The sequence below is a fragment of the Puntigrus tetrazona genome, chromosome 5 (genome assembly GCF_018831695.1).
Source record: "Puntigrus tetrazona isolate hp1 chromosome 5, ASM1883169v1, whole genome shotgun sequence".
NCBI lineage: Eukaryota > Metazoa > Chordata > Actinopteri > Cypriniformes > Cyprinidae > Puntigrus > Puntigrus tetrazona.
This window is the reverse complement of record NC_056703.1, coordinates 27,822,983-27,838,014: the sequence shown is the minus strand read 5'-3', so window position 1 is coordinate 27,838,014 and position 15,032 is coordinate 27,822,983. Positions and strand designations below refer to the sequence as shown.

At 38.9% G+C, this 15,032-nt stretch overlaps 1 protein-coding gene across 3 annotated transcripts in view; it reads right to left on the bottom strand.

Moving 5' to 3' along the window:
* Window positions 1-14,807, bottom strand: part of LOC122344871 (growth hormone receptor-like) — a 14,845-nt gene extending 38 nt beyond the window's left edge. Inside the window, exons 1-9 of one of the 3 annotated variants that reach the window (XM_043238471.1) lie at window positions 14,529-14,807; window positions 9,111-9,202; window positions 4,596-4,713; window positions 4,277-4,446; window positions 3,708-3,886; window positions 3,459-3,612; window positions 3,207-3,294; window positions 2,023-2,092; window positions 1-1,876 (exon numbers count right to left, since the gene is read on the bottom strand). The exon at window positions 1-1,876 is cut by the window's left edge and continues 38 nt beyond it. In XM_043238471.1, the coding sequence (XP_043094406.1) occupies window positions 1,271-1,876; window positions 2,023-2,092; window positions 3,207-3,294; window positions 3,459-3,612; window positions 3,708-3,886; window positions 4,277-4,446; window positions 4,596-4,713; window positions 9,111-9,195 (1,470 nt within the window). In that variant the 5' untranslated portion in view covers window positions 9,196-9,202; window positions 14,529-14,807 and the 3' untranslated portion in view covers window positions 1-1,270. Of the gene's footprint in view, window positions 1,877-2,022; window positions 2,096-3,206; window positions 3,295-3,458; window positions 3,613-3,707; window positions 3,887-4,276; window positions 4,447-4,595; window positions 4,714-9,110; window positions 9,203-14,528 lie in introns of all 3 variants that reach the window. The other 2 variants (XM_043238470.1, XM_043238472.1) reach the window with 2 other exon arrangements.
* Between the last annotated feature and the right edge of the window lie 225 nt (window positions 14,808-15,032).

Genomic DNA, 15,032 nt, shown 5'->3' with positions numbered 1-15,032 from the left:
AATTGTCCTACAGATGGCAGCATTTATATGAAGAACAAATCAAATGCACAAAAACAACCCTAACTCTAACATGAGATATTAAGAATACATGCTGCACTTCTGTGAAAGCCGACACATATATTACTCTATAAACCTCTTTTTAAATATAACAGAACCTGAGTTATAAGGCACAGACACACAAAGACACATAATCCCTCAGGAAAATCAAGAAGAAATGTTTCTGAAACATGACCTGACACTGAAATGGGTCTGAGAAACAGTGGTGAACAAAAAACGAACACACACACACACACACACACACACACACACACACAACAGATTCTCGTTACAGTAACATTATCTCTCTTTCTCTATGACGCTATTTCATCAGGAGCTCATGTGACACTTCTACATAGCCATGAACAAACACACAAAACAGCCATTTTTAGCCAAGAAGTGTTTTTCTGTAGTGTTTTATAGAGCACTCATTATGAAAGTAGTACTAAAAAGTGAACGAAGCTGCTGATTCTGGACGATTACACATTTACAACACAAAAACATTTTCACATGAGTTAAACTGCCACTCAAACATTTGAAGAGGTGCAAATGTTCTTTTAATCTTGACTTTTAACCTGAAATAGAGCAGGGATTGTGTCTTTAAACAGAAACTCTAGAGTTTTGCATATTCTGAGAGCTGTGTTCCAGCCTGAATGACCGATCATCTCCAAACCAGTCGAGTGAGTGTGTGTGTGTGTGTGTGTGTGTGTGTGTGTGTGTGTGTGTGTGTGTGTGTGTGTGTGAACACTGCGACGATCTGAGGTGTGTGTTTTCAGTATTCCTCGTCACGACACGCTCTTCTGGACTCTAGGAACTGAATCAAGCCCTGCAGGAGGACATCACTGGACCTTGTGAATGATGTTTTGTTCAGCTGAAGCTATATATTTCTCCACTTTGTGTTGAGACGTGTTTAGTTGACATGTGCTGGTCATAGAAAAGAAGTGACTGGATTTCCAGATGTGACCCGTTCCCTCTCTATTCTTCAATCTGTCCCTTAAAGAAACGTGTTTTCCTCTGTTCAGTTGTTTCTACTTGGACCTGAGATTTTAGCTAAAACATTTACCTGACTTAATTTATGACAAATCTACCCAAACGTAACTCAATGAATTCAATTAAATCACTAACGCTGTGAATCAGGCGTTCTGCGTGTGAACTGAAACATCAGTCACGCTTCCCATCAGAACAAACCAGCACAGACTGTGTGACTCGTGGACTGTGTGTGTGTGTGTGTGTGTTATGAGATGCTCCTGCAGCTCCTGTCCGATGAAGGAGGTAGTGAAGGCATGTCAGCTCGGCCCGGCTCAGTCTCAGCAGTGCTCAGCAGCGCCTCCATCTGTTTCTCCAGGAGAGCGGTCAGCTGGCTGCTCTTGTCCTGCTGGTCGTCTGCTCCCTCTCTGAACTGCAGGTACGGCACCAGATGCAGCGCCCCGCCGGGAGTCATGCCCTTCACACATGTATAGCAGTCCTGAGACGGCGGCACCACGGGGACGGGGTTTACAATCATGCTGTAGTCCATGCCTAGGACAGATCTGAGCTCTGGGGCGGCGGGGCCAGGGTGTGGAGTGGGTGTGTCCTCCTCAGAGCAGGGGGCGGGGCCATGGCTGTAAGGTACAGGAGTGCAGCTGGTCTGAACAGACTGGTGTCCATCAGGGGTAGTTATGTACGGCGTGATTGGTGCAGTCGGCACATCCCCCTGTATATCGTCAGACGGGACGATGCTGAGCGTCACAGCCGGACTCGTGTCCACGCTCACCTGGTACCATGTCTCCGTGCAGTGCTGTGGTGACTTATAGCCATGAAAGCTGGAGAAATGCTGATTGATCTCGTCCATCTTTCCCTTCTGGAGGGACAAGAAAGAACAGGGAAGTTCTTCACGTGGTTCAACATTGTTGTACTAGTTGTGGAGACTACTAGCTGCTAAGCTATTTTGAGATCTGAACTGTTTGGCTGATCTAAACACTACTAATAAGTGAGACAGACTCAGACCTTCAGAAGAGCGGGTTCAAGCCCTGGGATGCGTGGTTTGGGGATCACTGGCAGGAAGAAGGATTTAATCCTGCTGGAAGACCAGAAGCAGTAAAAAACATCCATGAGGCAGTGATACAAAAAAAAACAGACTTGAGTATTGTTTTTAGAAACAGCACACTGACTGTTTTATTTAGTTTAGTTAAAAAATCTTTACACATAGCACATCCCAGTATTTTTATTCTCTACTCCTCACAGAAAACATTTTGCATGTGTATATTTCCAGATAAAAATCATTTAGAATGTTTATTAATCACTTTTCCCACAATGTAGGTTTTACTGTCCTTATGAAGACATTTGGATCATATTTAAACAGTGTTGAGAGCAACACGCTACAAAATACATTACTTTTTGCTGTAAAGCACTAGTGTAAGGCATTACTAATCGATTTTCAGTAATATTTTACTCGGTACAAGTTCAGTAACAATTGCGTTACAAAACTCTTTTAGCCCAAAAAAACAAACAAAGCAAAAAAGACGCAAACGAATCGAAAATGCCTCAAGTTGCTCTATTTCCAGTTTGGGGTCAGTTAAAAGCAGTGTGTGTATGTAAATAAAGACTAAAGGACAGCTTCTGGTATATTTGTTTAGTGATTTATTTCATTAATCTCCGTGTAGGGCAGGTTTTGCAGGAGTGCTGTGAGGCTGCTGGAAACACGGCATGAATTTAACCACTGTGCTCGAGATTTGAGTCTATTAGCCGCGTCCGGCTCGCACTGGCCAGGGATAAAAGTAAGAGTATAATACATTAGTCGAAACTGCAAAGGGTCTATATTTGTCTTTATTTGTGTGCGCTAACAATATCAACAAAATGTGATTTTAAAAAAAAAACTAATGTGCTCTCTCCTCTTAAACAGGAAAGCTTCACAAAAATATATGATGGTCTCGTGTTGTTTCCAAGAGCTCTGTGCAACAGTTTTTTCATCATTAATTTATGGATTCCTTCAGTTTCTACTCCGTATCTTAAATCCGCTGTGTAGAAATCAACAGATTTTCTGTCAAAAAAAGACAATCTTATAACTAGTGCAGATGTGTCACTCTTGGTGCCTGAACTTAACCATGCAGATCTACAGAACTATCTGTGTAATCATGTCATCGGTCCATCAACAATGAGACCACAGCTTCGAGCTTCATGACCTCACTGACCTCTTGCCTTGTGGGATGTTCCCCAAACTGATGATGAGGAGGACCATGATGGCGATGCTGGTCACAAGGATCAAGGCCAACGTCCGATCTAAGAGACAGACAGACACTTAGAGTAGCAGCTGGCAAACATGCGCTCCATCAAGTGTGTGTGCACCAGCATGCATGTGTATGTGTGTGAGTATCAGACGGAGCTCTGCCGCTGATGGTGACGGTGATGGTCCTGCTCCTGTGTGTGTGTGTGAGAGAGAGTACCAGACAGAGCACTGCCGCTGATGATGACGGTGATGGTCTCGCTCCATGCACTCCAGTGTTTGTTGCTGGTGGAGCGGCAGCGCACACTGAACTCGTACGATCCCACCGGCAGATTCAGAAACTCCACATGAGGCTCACGCAGACGCTCCATTACCTTCAGACCGAAAGACAATAAAACATTTATCTGTCTCTTCTAGAGTTCTCATACGATGGCATATGATAAAGAGACTCTTGTTAATTTGTCTGTACCCTCCAGTTGTCTGTTTGAGCCAGGTTTCTGTAGCGAAGCTCGTAGACCAGCATGATGGATCCCTCATGCCCTAGAGGCTCGATCGGATGTAACCAGGACACCAGAATGCTGTGTCCAGCTTCACCGATGCTCTCGTTCAGCATGATGTACGTCAGGTTCGAGGGTGGGTCGGTCTCCACTGGCAACAAAAGCACACGAGACTCATTAACAGACATGATGAAACATCAGCTCCAGCAAACCTCAGGAGAGACCTAGAGCAGCAGTGAAGGCCTGAATGTTTACAACTAATAGTAGTTTGAATAAAAACTTTCATAGTGCTTGCTACATGCTGTGAAGTATTTGTCGTCCAGTAGTAATGTTTCAACTCTATTTTTAAGAGTGTAGGACAAGATTAACAGATTAATCAGTGTATATAACTGAATGTGTGAAAGGTTGAACAAGGCAAATCAAGTGCGAACAGACTGCAGGACTCAGCCGAGCTCAGTGGATGAAGCTAGAGAACCTCAGTCAGCTTCACAATACATTCTGAGATGTTAAAGCATGTGTGATAGTTAGTGTAAAGCATCACCTATATCAACCACGTCCAGACAGTGTTTCTGAGAGGTGATGGGCCCCGTGCGAGTGTGTGCGGTCACGTTCATACAGTACATCTCCCAGACCTGAGTGTGTTTAACATCAAAGAAGCAGCTGTTGATGCCGCCACTCACGTAATCAGGACACTCCCGAGGAGCGCGATCACTGCAGGTGACATGACATCTGTTCACTATTCACAGAGCTCTCACAAAGATCGTTTCATTATGTATTAACCAGCAGCATTTACTCTCTGCAGAACAGACACTATTTACACTAATCAGCTCAGAATGATGTGTGTTTGGCTGGTGTCTCACCCCCTGGTGTACAGGAGCGTGTAGGTGACGTTGTCCTGATTAGTGATCGGATGCCACCAGCAGGTGAAGATCTCCATGTTTGGTGAGCGGCAGTGGTGAATATACGGCCTTTTGCCATCTGCAGTGTAAAAAACAAAGACTGAAGATCTCATAGAAGAAATCTATTGCAGCAAAGCAGTGACAAATTGCTTTCACAGGAATCCATTACAATTACAAGTCATTATATTCCATTTGATTACAGAGATTAAGTGTTAAATTCATCTCATCATTATACTTTACTATCATTATACTTTACTATCACTCAATTCCTCTATTTAATACTGTTCAGTCCTTTGAGACAATCTGTATCAAAAGCACTATATAAATAAAAGTGATTGAAGACCACTTATCCTGGATCAATCAATCAATCAGTTAGCCAACCAGCACCCACATCACACCACTCCTGATTTCAGCGGCTGCCAGATGTTGTCTATGATATATCCAGCTCTTTGGGTTGATGTGGTAACATCAAGCGTGAACAACATAAAACAATATGAAGAAGAACAACTTATTGAGGTCAATTGACCATCCACAAAGAACTTGATTAACAGGCGATCTGACCAATCAGAACACTTATATTACACTGCCATCCACCACAATGTCTACAAGGGGTCCTAAACTGACCCGATTTCGAAGGGGGACACTGGTCTCCATAAAATCCATGTTAAAACGGGTTAAAAAAATCTGGGGGAGTTAACTCTAGGGGAGTTGGAGAATGAGCATATTTCCAAAAAAGTGGAGTGTTCCTTTAACCACATTTAGACAGAAGAGTAGATTAACTTCGGTGGACCTAAACTTAATATGGTGTCTTCAGCAGATGAAATAAAATACTTTCTGTTGTTAATTATTTTAATTTTGTGGTTTAAATAAATATGAATAGATGGTCAGTTCACATGTTTCACACGTGATCTGTCACAACACATTAAAGAGTCTAAAAACCTTACCTAAGTAACCTGCTTCTCTATCTGTGTTTTGTTGGTTTTCTTTTTGCTCTGCGATGTATTTTTCACTGCATGAGAACACACATGTAGTGTGAGAGCAGCATTGTTCTAAACCTGAACCTACCCTCACTGAAAACTTTCTGCATTTATAGATTTTCGAAAAGCTTGTATAAGATTTATGTGGATTTCAGATACTGCCACCTCCCACAGTCAAACAAACTCTTCACGTCAGATAAACGGCAGAGAAGCACAAACACCAGCAGAAATACCATGACAAGTCTTCACCTGAACGTGCAAGTCAACCAGGTAACTGCATTTGGCACTGGTCCACATTTTATCACATGACCTTCAAAACCCCAAACAAATTCATGCAAAACTCTGGTGGTTAATTTGGTTGGTAAGACTTTAGAACAGGGAACACATATTCATTATTCACTAATAATTTTCTCTGAACATTCTCCTGATTGACCATTTTCCTTAGTTGCTGTTGCCATGACCAACAATGACAAACAATGGCGCTCTCACACTGCACGTGTTCTCACGCAGTGAAAAATACATTGCAGAGCTAAGAAGAAACTGACACACACTGACAAAGAAGACAGGGCCTGTTACGTCAAACAAAGTCTCTGGACTTTTAAAGAAACTCAAACAATAAATATTGTTTTGTGGCTCTTTAATGTGTGGTGACAGATCACTGTATTACCTCACTTCAAACACGAACTGATTGTCTATTTGTATTTATGTAATGCACAAAATGATAATGAATCAACATTAGAAAATTCTGATTGGTCAGATTGTATGTCAAGCTGGTTCTTAATAGTTAGTAAGATAGTTGTTGAGTTTATAGGATATGGGGTAGGGTTAAGGGATCTATATGGACATACAGAATACGGAATTAATATGTGCTTTGTAAGTACTAACAAACAGTTATGCTAGTAATATATGCATGTTAGTTAATAGTGAGAGCTAACCTGTAAATATCTTCTAACAAAAGCAGCAGACTTCTCATAAAAAATACTGTAGTAAATGGAAATTTTTAATATAGTAAACTGTGCTAATTTATACTGTAGTACTTTGTAGTATTCACTATACATTGAGAGATTGCATGAATGTTTAATTACTGTCCAATTTGTCCTGTTATTGTCTTACTGGTGAGATTGGGGAGCTCACATGGTTAAAAGGAACGCCAAATTGCCCTTTCTAAATATGTATTGAACTATCCAAACAGAAGACCACACTTCCCAACGAGCTTGGCAGTGGTATGAATTTGGTGTTTGTAGTGCAATAAGAAGCTGCAGTAAAAAGGATCATTATGAGCCTGTATCTGCAGCAGTCATCCCATACCGTTAACTAACAGGAGTGATAGTACAAGCCATGTCTGATAATGTCTTAAATTGTCCTTCATAAAACACATAGAAACTGTATGTATTTACTTATGTACACACAGACTCAAACCTGCTTTAGTGGGTGAGTTAAGGATCTAATAGTTTGCTGTTTACTAATTGCTGTATTTACAGCCTGTCATCATATATTGACGTCACACGTGAAAGATAAACCTTAGGAAAACTGAAAACTAGAGCAGATCAAGCCTCATGAAATATGATCCTAACTTATATTTGCCACTACTAGCAATTTCTTTCACACAAAGGCGCAAATTAATGTAAACAAGTTTGTGAAAAACAGTGTTGGGAAGGTTATTCTAGAAAAAATATAGTAAAATATTATATTCATAATTATATTTGTATAATTATAAATATAAATATAACTATATTTGCCTATTGTAAATGATTAATTTTTAACTACATTTCCAAATTTTAGGTAACTGATCTTTTTTCATCATTTGGAAACTTTTAAAGTAGACAGGGTTAATTTTACAGTAGTACTCCACACTGAGAACTGTAAGACATTCAAAATACCTCTTGAATTAAGATAAAAAGAATTACATTTAAAGCACAGCCAACTCAAAATCCCAGCCAATCGAATTCACATACAGCCTACTCATTACAGTTTACCTATATATTTAGGAAGTGTTCAGTGAATGACCAGACTAATCACTCGAGCACAAAACCTTACAGCTGTGTTTAAAATGATTGCAGTGAATACACTGGTGCAGAAGCTGTGGCACAGATTTGGCTCATTTAAGATTATTCTAATAGCATAAAGAGCATAAAAACCATAAGAGGAACAGGGACCAATATTAACTAGTTGTTTATTAGCATGCCTATTCTTACAGTATTGCCTATTTAATAGTGTCTATGAAGCATGTTCTACATCTCTAATCCTACCAGATACCTAAACTTTACAACTACCCTACTAACTATTAATAAGCAGCAACTTAGTTAATGGTTTGTTAATAGCAAGAATTGGACCCAGACTTTTCCCTTGTTTCCTCACATAAGCCACACTTTTCTAACTTTGCTTTTAATAAAAGAGATACAGATATAAAGCATGCCTTGATGTCCCTGTCATGAGACCTGGATGAGACCACTTGTTAGGCTCATATGTATTCACGATTAATCATAAAAATCATAATCTCATGATTCAAACACACGTGATCTTTTTTGACTATGTAAAGCTTTGAAATCACAGTTGCATATGAATATTTAAGAGCTTCACTTACAGTCTACAGAAGGCTACATTTCTGTGATAAACATTTAATAATAGCAAAAGCACTGCGATCAAAATGAGTAAATGACCTTTAAAACAAATATTTGGTTTATTAAAAAGAAATGTATATGTTACATTAGATTACAGTGGGTGGTGACCAGTGTCTGAATCATTCATTTAAAAGGTTTAGTTTAGTTTTTTGTTTAGTTGTCTAATGTTTTGTTTTCAGTATCGTGGGAGAATCATCAGACCTCTATTCTAAAAATCAATTATCCCATGGCTTATTCAAACAGCAAATAAATGATATATCAAAACCTGACATTATCACTAACTTTGATCTATCGCCAGTTTAAGCACTTAAAAAACGTAAAAATCACTGAAGATGTACAGGCTACACTGAGAAATTAATCTCTTACTTACACACTACATAGAACTGCACTTTGTAGTCTATGACGAGAGAGTTCAAGAACAGAAATGATGAGTTTCAGCATTGACTCATCTGAACGCTTCTGATTGGCCATTGAATCCCTAAGTTCAACAAAATTATGTGTGATTGGGTAAAATGCACAGCACAAATACACAAATATAAATTATGCTGCAACATGAGCAGACCTTACTTCAATGCCACAATCCACACTGTCATTTTCACTTTGTTGGCAACAGATAATAAATGTATGGTTATAGATTATTAAAAGTTATTTGTGAAAGGGCATTTTTGTCCAATTTAGTAGCATTTTGGCCACACGTTATATCTATCTATATTTCCTATATCTGCCATCTAATCAATACTATTAGTACCGTTTCTAATATTAAAATGTAGATTAGGATGTAAACTGTGCAATCGTCAAGTACATCGTCAAGGCTTTGTTCCAGTTTTAATGCTAGTCATTCAGTGTGGAGCTCTTCAGACCTGATGCTCTTCACTCACCTTCCTTCAGGGTAGTGTGTGTGAATGACTGCAACGCTGCTGACACCGTCATCCAGTGGAGCGTCAGGAGCATAGAGTACAGCATTACGCTTCTGCAAACACACACACACACTTCACCGCATGAGCGCACAGCAAATCAACAGATCATGCCTAACACTGCACACATAAACGGTCAATGCTTTAAACCTTCAGAGTCACTCATGTTTGAAAGCCCTGTGATCTGTTGACAAAGGCTGATGGGAACTGGAATTACTGGAACCTTCACGATGCCACGCAGACTCTGAGAGTTAGATAATAGTTTACTCTAATAGTTAAAAGTGCGGCTTAATCTTTAAATGATAGCAAAACCTCACCAGAAAACCTTGCGTAACTTCAGTCATTCACTGTTCGCTGGAATCAGTCACGATCATCATGGATGTGAAATAACACACGCAACAGAGAATAAAGCACTTTTAGCAGAGTTAGGAAATTAATTATATCTCGTTATTGATGATGTTTCTGCTGCAAACCACTCAATTGGTTGAAACGGGTGACTTCCAAAACCTTGCTAATTACCAAAAATCCTGTCAAAAGAGGATTTGTTTGCATAAACCGTGAAGGGAGTGTTCACTTAGAAATGATAGTTCTGTCAGCATTTACTCGCCCTCATGTCCTTGAAACCGGCATTACTTGACAAACAAAAAGATGTTTTGAAGGTCCAAACAACATTGACCCTAATTGCCTTACACCGTATGAATGTCTAAAAAGTCATATAGGTTCACAAGAAGATGAGACAGTTTAAATTAATGGTTAAAAATCTTATTTAAAATAGTAGATGAGCAGAAAATTGCTTAAGTGAATGGCTTTCAAATCTCAAATGATAATATTCTTTATCATTTTAAAAACTCATAGCTTGAGAAGTGGACGACATGCAAGTATTCATTAACGATGAAGATCAGCTCTTCCTCATACATCAGAGAAGAGGACATTATCACTTTGACCTTCATGATATTAAACAGCGTTACAATAAAGGCCATTAAAATGCTTCAATCTGATTGGCCAGCAAACACTCTAAAAGCATGTAATTATTTTCTGGAAAAAAACACGAAGAAAATAGTTCCAGGAAGCTTTTGACCGTGTTACAGTTTCATATCACTTCGCAAAATGATTTCAGTTCCTTCAAGGTCTTTAAAGCCTAAAACAGAACCAAAACAGACAATGATACTGGCCAAACAAAGAATTACAGTAAATAATAGTTTAAAACGACACATGGAAATAGGTGCTAATGTTGTTAGTGCTGCTCTGGTTATTTTATCAGCTTTGTCACATTTCTCAAAAGCTAGGTAAAAACGGTGCTGTTTGTGGAAAAAAAAGAACTTAGCGATTCTCGATTGGCAGAGAGACAGCAGCTGGACATTTCTGAGAGATGTCCTTCACACACTTGCTTTCTTTGTAATAGCTTTAGTTATTTACTTATTAGCTACATTAATTATTCTGCTTTCAGTGGCTCAGGCCTCTGTTACTCTAAATGACCTTTAGGAATTAGCAACGGAGGCACTGCGTGTGCATTATTTTTCTAATAACGCAGACTTTAAACTGGCTTGATTTCAGAAAACCTGCATCAGCTACAAAAACCTGAAATAACTAAACCAATATTTGACTATGAGTTAACTCAGCAAATAACTACTCATTGCCAGCTTCATTATTTTTCATTTGACTGCCTCACAGGTGTCATGGTCAGGAATATCAAGTGTTCATACACTCATACACACTGCAGAGGCTTTCCTAATCATGTCATAACATTCATTAGAGGAAAATTCAGCCAACAATCATTTACCTGACATTTTAGTTTGTGGACTATGTAGTTACCACATACATATATTTTTCTAATTTCACTAACAATAAACTTAAGCCTTAACATCACAGTTTAAGGCAATATACTTTTAAAAAGGCAGTTATCATCACTTATTATAACATATTAATGATGTGTTCACTCTTAGTTTCTTGATATACGTACCCACCCATACCAATAATGACTCACAATCAGCATAAACATGACACCAGCACATTAAACAAGTCTGTTTAGCAGTCAGCAATGTTAGACGAGCTCTCCTTGGCTCGACTGCACCTGTCTTCTTGACTCTTTAGCATACATAGCCTCTCCTTTTCAAACTGCCGGAACATGCTAAGAGCTGGAGCATGCGTAACTCCACCAAAGCTCTGAAACTCTTCCTTTTCAAATCATGATGAGCAGTGGATTGTCCTTCCAGTTACACACAAGACCTGACTTCACAACTGATGTTAGGGACGCACCCATACAGCACTGGTGTCAGTATCGGTCAGACGCTGTGCTAAAACTCATTAAATACCCTGATACCAGAAGCTGACACCACAGATGAAGAAACACCAACAACGGAGAGCAGGACGCAGTTATTAGAGATGAAGTATACGTATGTCATTAATGTTAAACATATTTAGCGTTCACACCTGTATAACATGAGCTGATAAGCCAAGCATGCTGAGAGGATTGAGAAAGGGCTGGCAGACATGTGCAAGCTTGTCACCCAGAATTCCTTTCTCACAGACATCCCTGGAAACACTGTAGCTCGGTCAGATATGTCAAAACAGGTTAGTAAAACAATGCACAGGTTAAGTAACTTAATATTGAAGAGACAGGGAGACATGCACTTCTGCTGGCTGATCCTGATCGCTTACTTGGCATCATTTGGATAAACTAAATTGTAAAATATAAAACAAATATAAGTTGTAGGGGCATTCACTCTTTTTTAAATGTCAAGCATGCGCAACTTTATTTAAAATGAAAATGAAACTAGCAGCCTGTGTAAAAATGCACTAGCTATAGTCCTGAGTCGCTGCGATGGAGCAGCTAGAATATGCTTTTAAATGAAATAAACAGTGAAAGGAAATATGTAGTTATTTATAATGTATCCCTAGTTAAACAGGATATTACAAGCACAAGCTATAAGATCATAAACACCCATCTTCTTTCTATGACTCAATCACTGTGCATTGTGCAACTGTGTCTGTTTATAACTCCCGGTAAAAACTGTTGCATCATAATTGGTTCTGGTTTGTCAACTGTAATTTATGAGCATATTTCTAAAATCTACAACACTAAATCCACAGAGCTTGAGTTTTCTTTCAATTTTGATTTTAAAACATTTCAGAATTGAATCAAATTGCTGACATAATCCATAATCCTAATCGAAATGACAACAAACTAACATGTATTGTATGGTAGAAGAATTAATTAAGGAAAAAATGTAGATCAGTAATCATTTCGGAGCTAGATTGCGACTCCCAGAATCATATTTGGATAGTACCGTGAAGTGCCTAAAGATTCCCACCCCTAAAACAGACATGATGCGCTGGTAGATAATAATATCTGAGCATTCAATCAGACAGCGCATGCGTAAAACCATGCGAGGAGTCAGCCAATGTGAGGAGGCGGTCAGTAGGTGTGGTCATATACTGGGAGGAGTCAGCAATAATCTTTGCTCTTTGACAAATCACTTTTGTTCCTTTTTTTTTGCTTTGTAAGTGAATGTGGCTTGTGTAACATGGTTTAATCTTTATAAATGAGCGCCACTGATCCATGCTCAGAAATTTTAGTTACAGACATTAAATAGAGAGAGAATCAGTCCTCTACTGACACACCAGATAACTGCAGATCAGACATTAACTAACTTTAACTAACCTCACCTAGATAACAGAGACACCTAGAACACTAACACCTATAGTCTGTAGCTTTGGGTTACTGGAGAGCTTCTGTCACGAGAATCTGCTGCTTTAATCATGATCAGATGTCCTGTGGTGTGACAGGTGCTAATTACAGCCTGTCAATGTGAGGAAAACACATGAGCCGACTAAAGATTGTCATCGTGATCATATACAGTATGTTAGCTAATAAAAATGTGACATGAAATCATTCTTCTTTTCAATCGCTTCTTTGCAGCAAACATGAAAACTAAAATTGATGAAATGGAATTCATTATGCTTTTCTCGTTTACCACTAGCACATGCTGATGCTGTTTTATTCTTCTATAAAAACGCCATCATTGTACCGTCTACACACACAACGCAGCCATGTTTAATATATCCATGTTGCAGTGTGTGACATTCAGTGATTTTATAAGAATGCTAAAATTGTGCATTTTGGTCCTTAGAGTCTCAACGAGTGGTGAATATTTGCACAGGTAAATCTCACAAAAACAGATGAAGGAATTACTGTTAAAAAACAAAAACACTTCATTACTTAATGTATAAATAAGCCCCAATTGTCATGAGAGTTAAACTCTCTAAATTCTTTCTCAAGGATTTCCTCGTGAGATTTTATTGTTTGTTTGTTTGTTTTGGGTGTGTATGATTATTAACACACTATTAACACTCATTTTTGATTTTTTGAACTCATTTTACACGCAGCTTGTCCCCCTCATTGTCAGGTGCTGTGTAAAATAAAAGAAAAAAAAACTATTTTCAAAAATAGTACCATGACAATAATAAATAATATTTAGTTGTTTATTTTTTCTTTTGTACATTTCAGTAGTAAGAACGTATACAGGCCGTTAATTGTCATGAAATAAATCTTCCCAAGACTGTGATTAATTTTCACCAAGCCATACTTTAACAGTTTTGGTACTCTATTGTGCGATGGATAAGGCATTCCCAGATTTCATGAGATTCACACAGACTGACAAGCAGGCTCATTTCCAAATACCATATGAATGCAGAAACTAAAAACACAACTATAAATAATTTAGTCTGATTTTTTTCTACCTCAAAGCTCAAGACTCACATAACGGCAGAAAAAAAGGATGAAAGAGCAATAAGTATGTGTTGTTCTCCTCATTGGTTAACAAATGGAACCTGATGTTCTTGAAAGCAAAAGCAATCTGGAAAATCAAGTGTTTGTGATCATCAGCAACTAACATATTCAGTTAATAAAACTATTCACATTATGGACTTTTGTGATTCAGGTTTTATTAGATTTCTGCATTCTAATATGTTATATGACACACACACACACACACACACACACAAAACTCAAACTATACAACATCCATCAGCCAGATTAACACAAGATATCAAATATATATAATGTGAAACTGTCATATCAAAGACAGATTAGGTGTTTTATATCCAAACGGGATCCATGACAGTGACAGACATGTTACTGTTAATTTATACTTTAGCACATTTACAGTAAAAGAACACAGAGCCAGCAGGTAATGCCAGTTTATCAGAACACTAGATGAGCAAGCAAGCCATAGCAGGAGAAGTGCAGAAAGTTTGAGCATGTAGAAAAGAAGCTTAGCAGACCTTTAAGATCATCAGGATTGAGCGTGATAAAAGCCAGAGCTTCAGACAGAGTCTCATGTCGCTTCAACACAAACACACGTAACAGCTGAACATCCTTACCTTTTTGAACCTGACTCCTTTCTTTCTCAACATTCACGATGGTAATGGCTCCCTGAAGGGACACAAATCCTGCTGGTTGTTCACTCTTCAGACGGATGCAGTAACGTGTGCGTTTTGCACACACCTCGTGAAGTAATGTGCTGCTTTTGTGTTCATGAAGATGACCTTACAGAAGAGATAATGGATTAATCCTGATACAGCATATCATATGACAGCAGCTTTCAAACCGGCCGGAGAGATCTGGAAACTCAGCGAGTCCCTGTGACGAGACTCAAACCTGCCAGACCAGATTTACTCCCACATGACACAGTGCAGCAAGCAGGGCTTGACAGGAACACCCACCTGATGCGGGTGGATCTCTGCGGTGGTGGGTAACAGTCACTAGCCACACTGCAGGGTGCGATTATATACACAGTAATAGAACATTAATGCATCACTGCAAACTGCAACAAAATTGACTGAACTCACTGCACATCTGGGGTTTTTAGTTGCATTATGATGTTC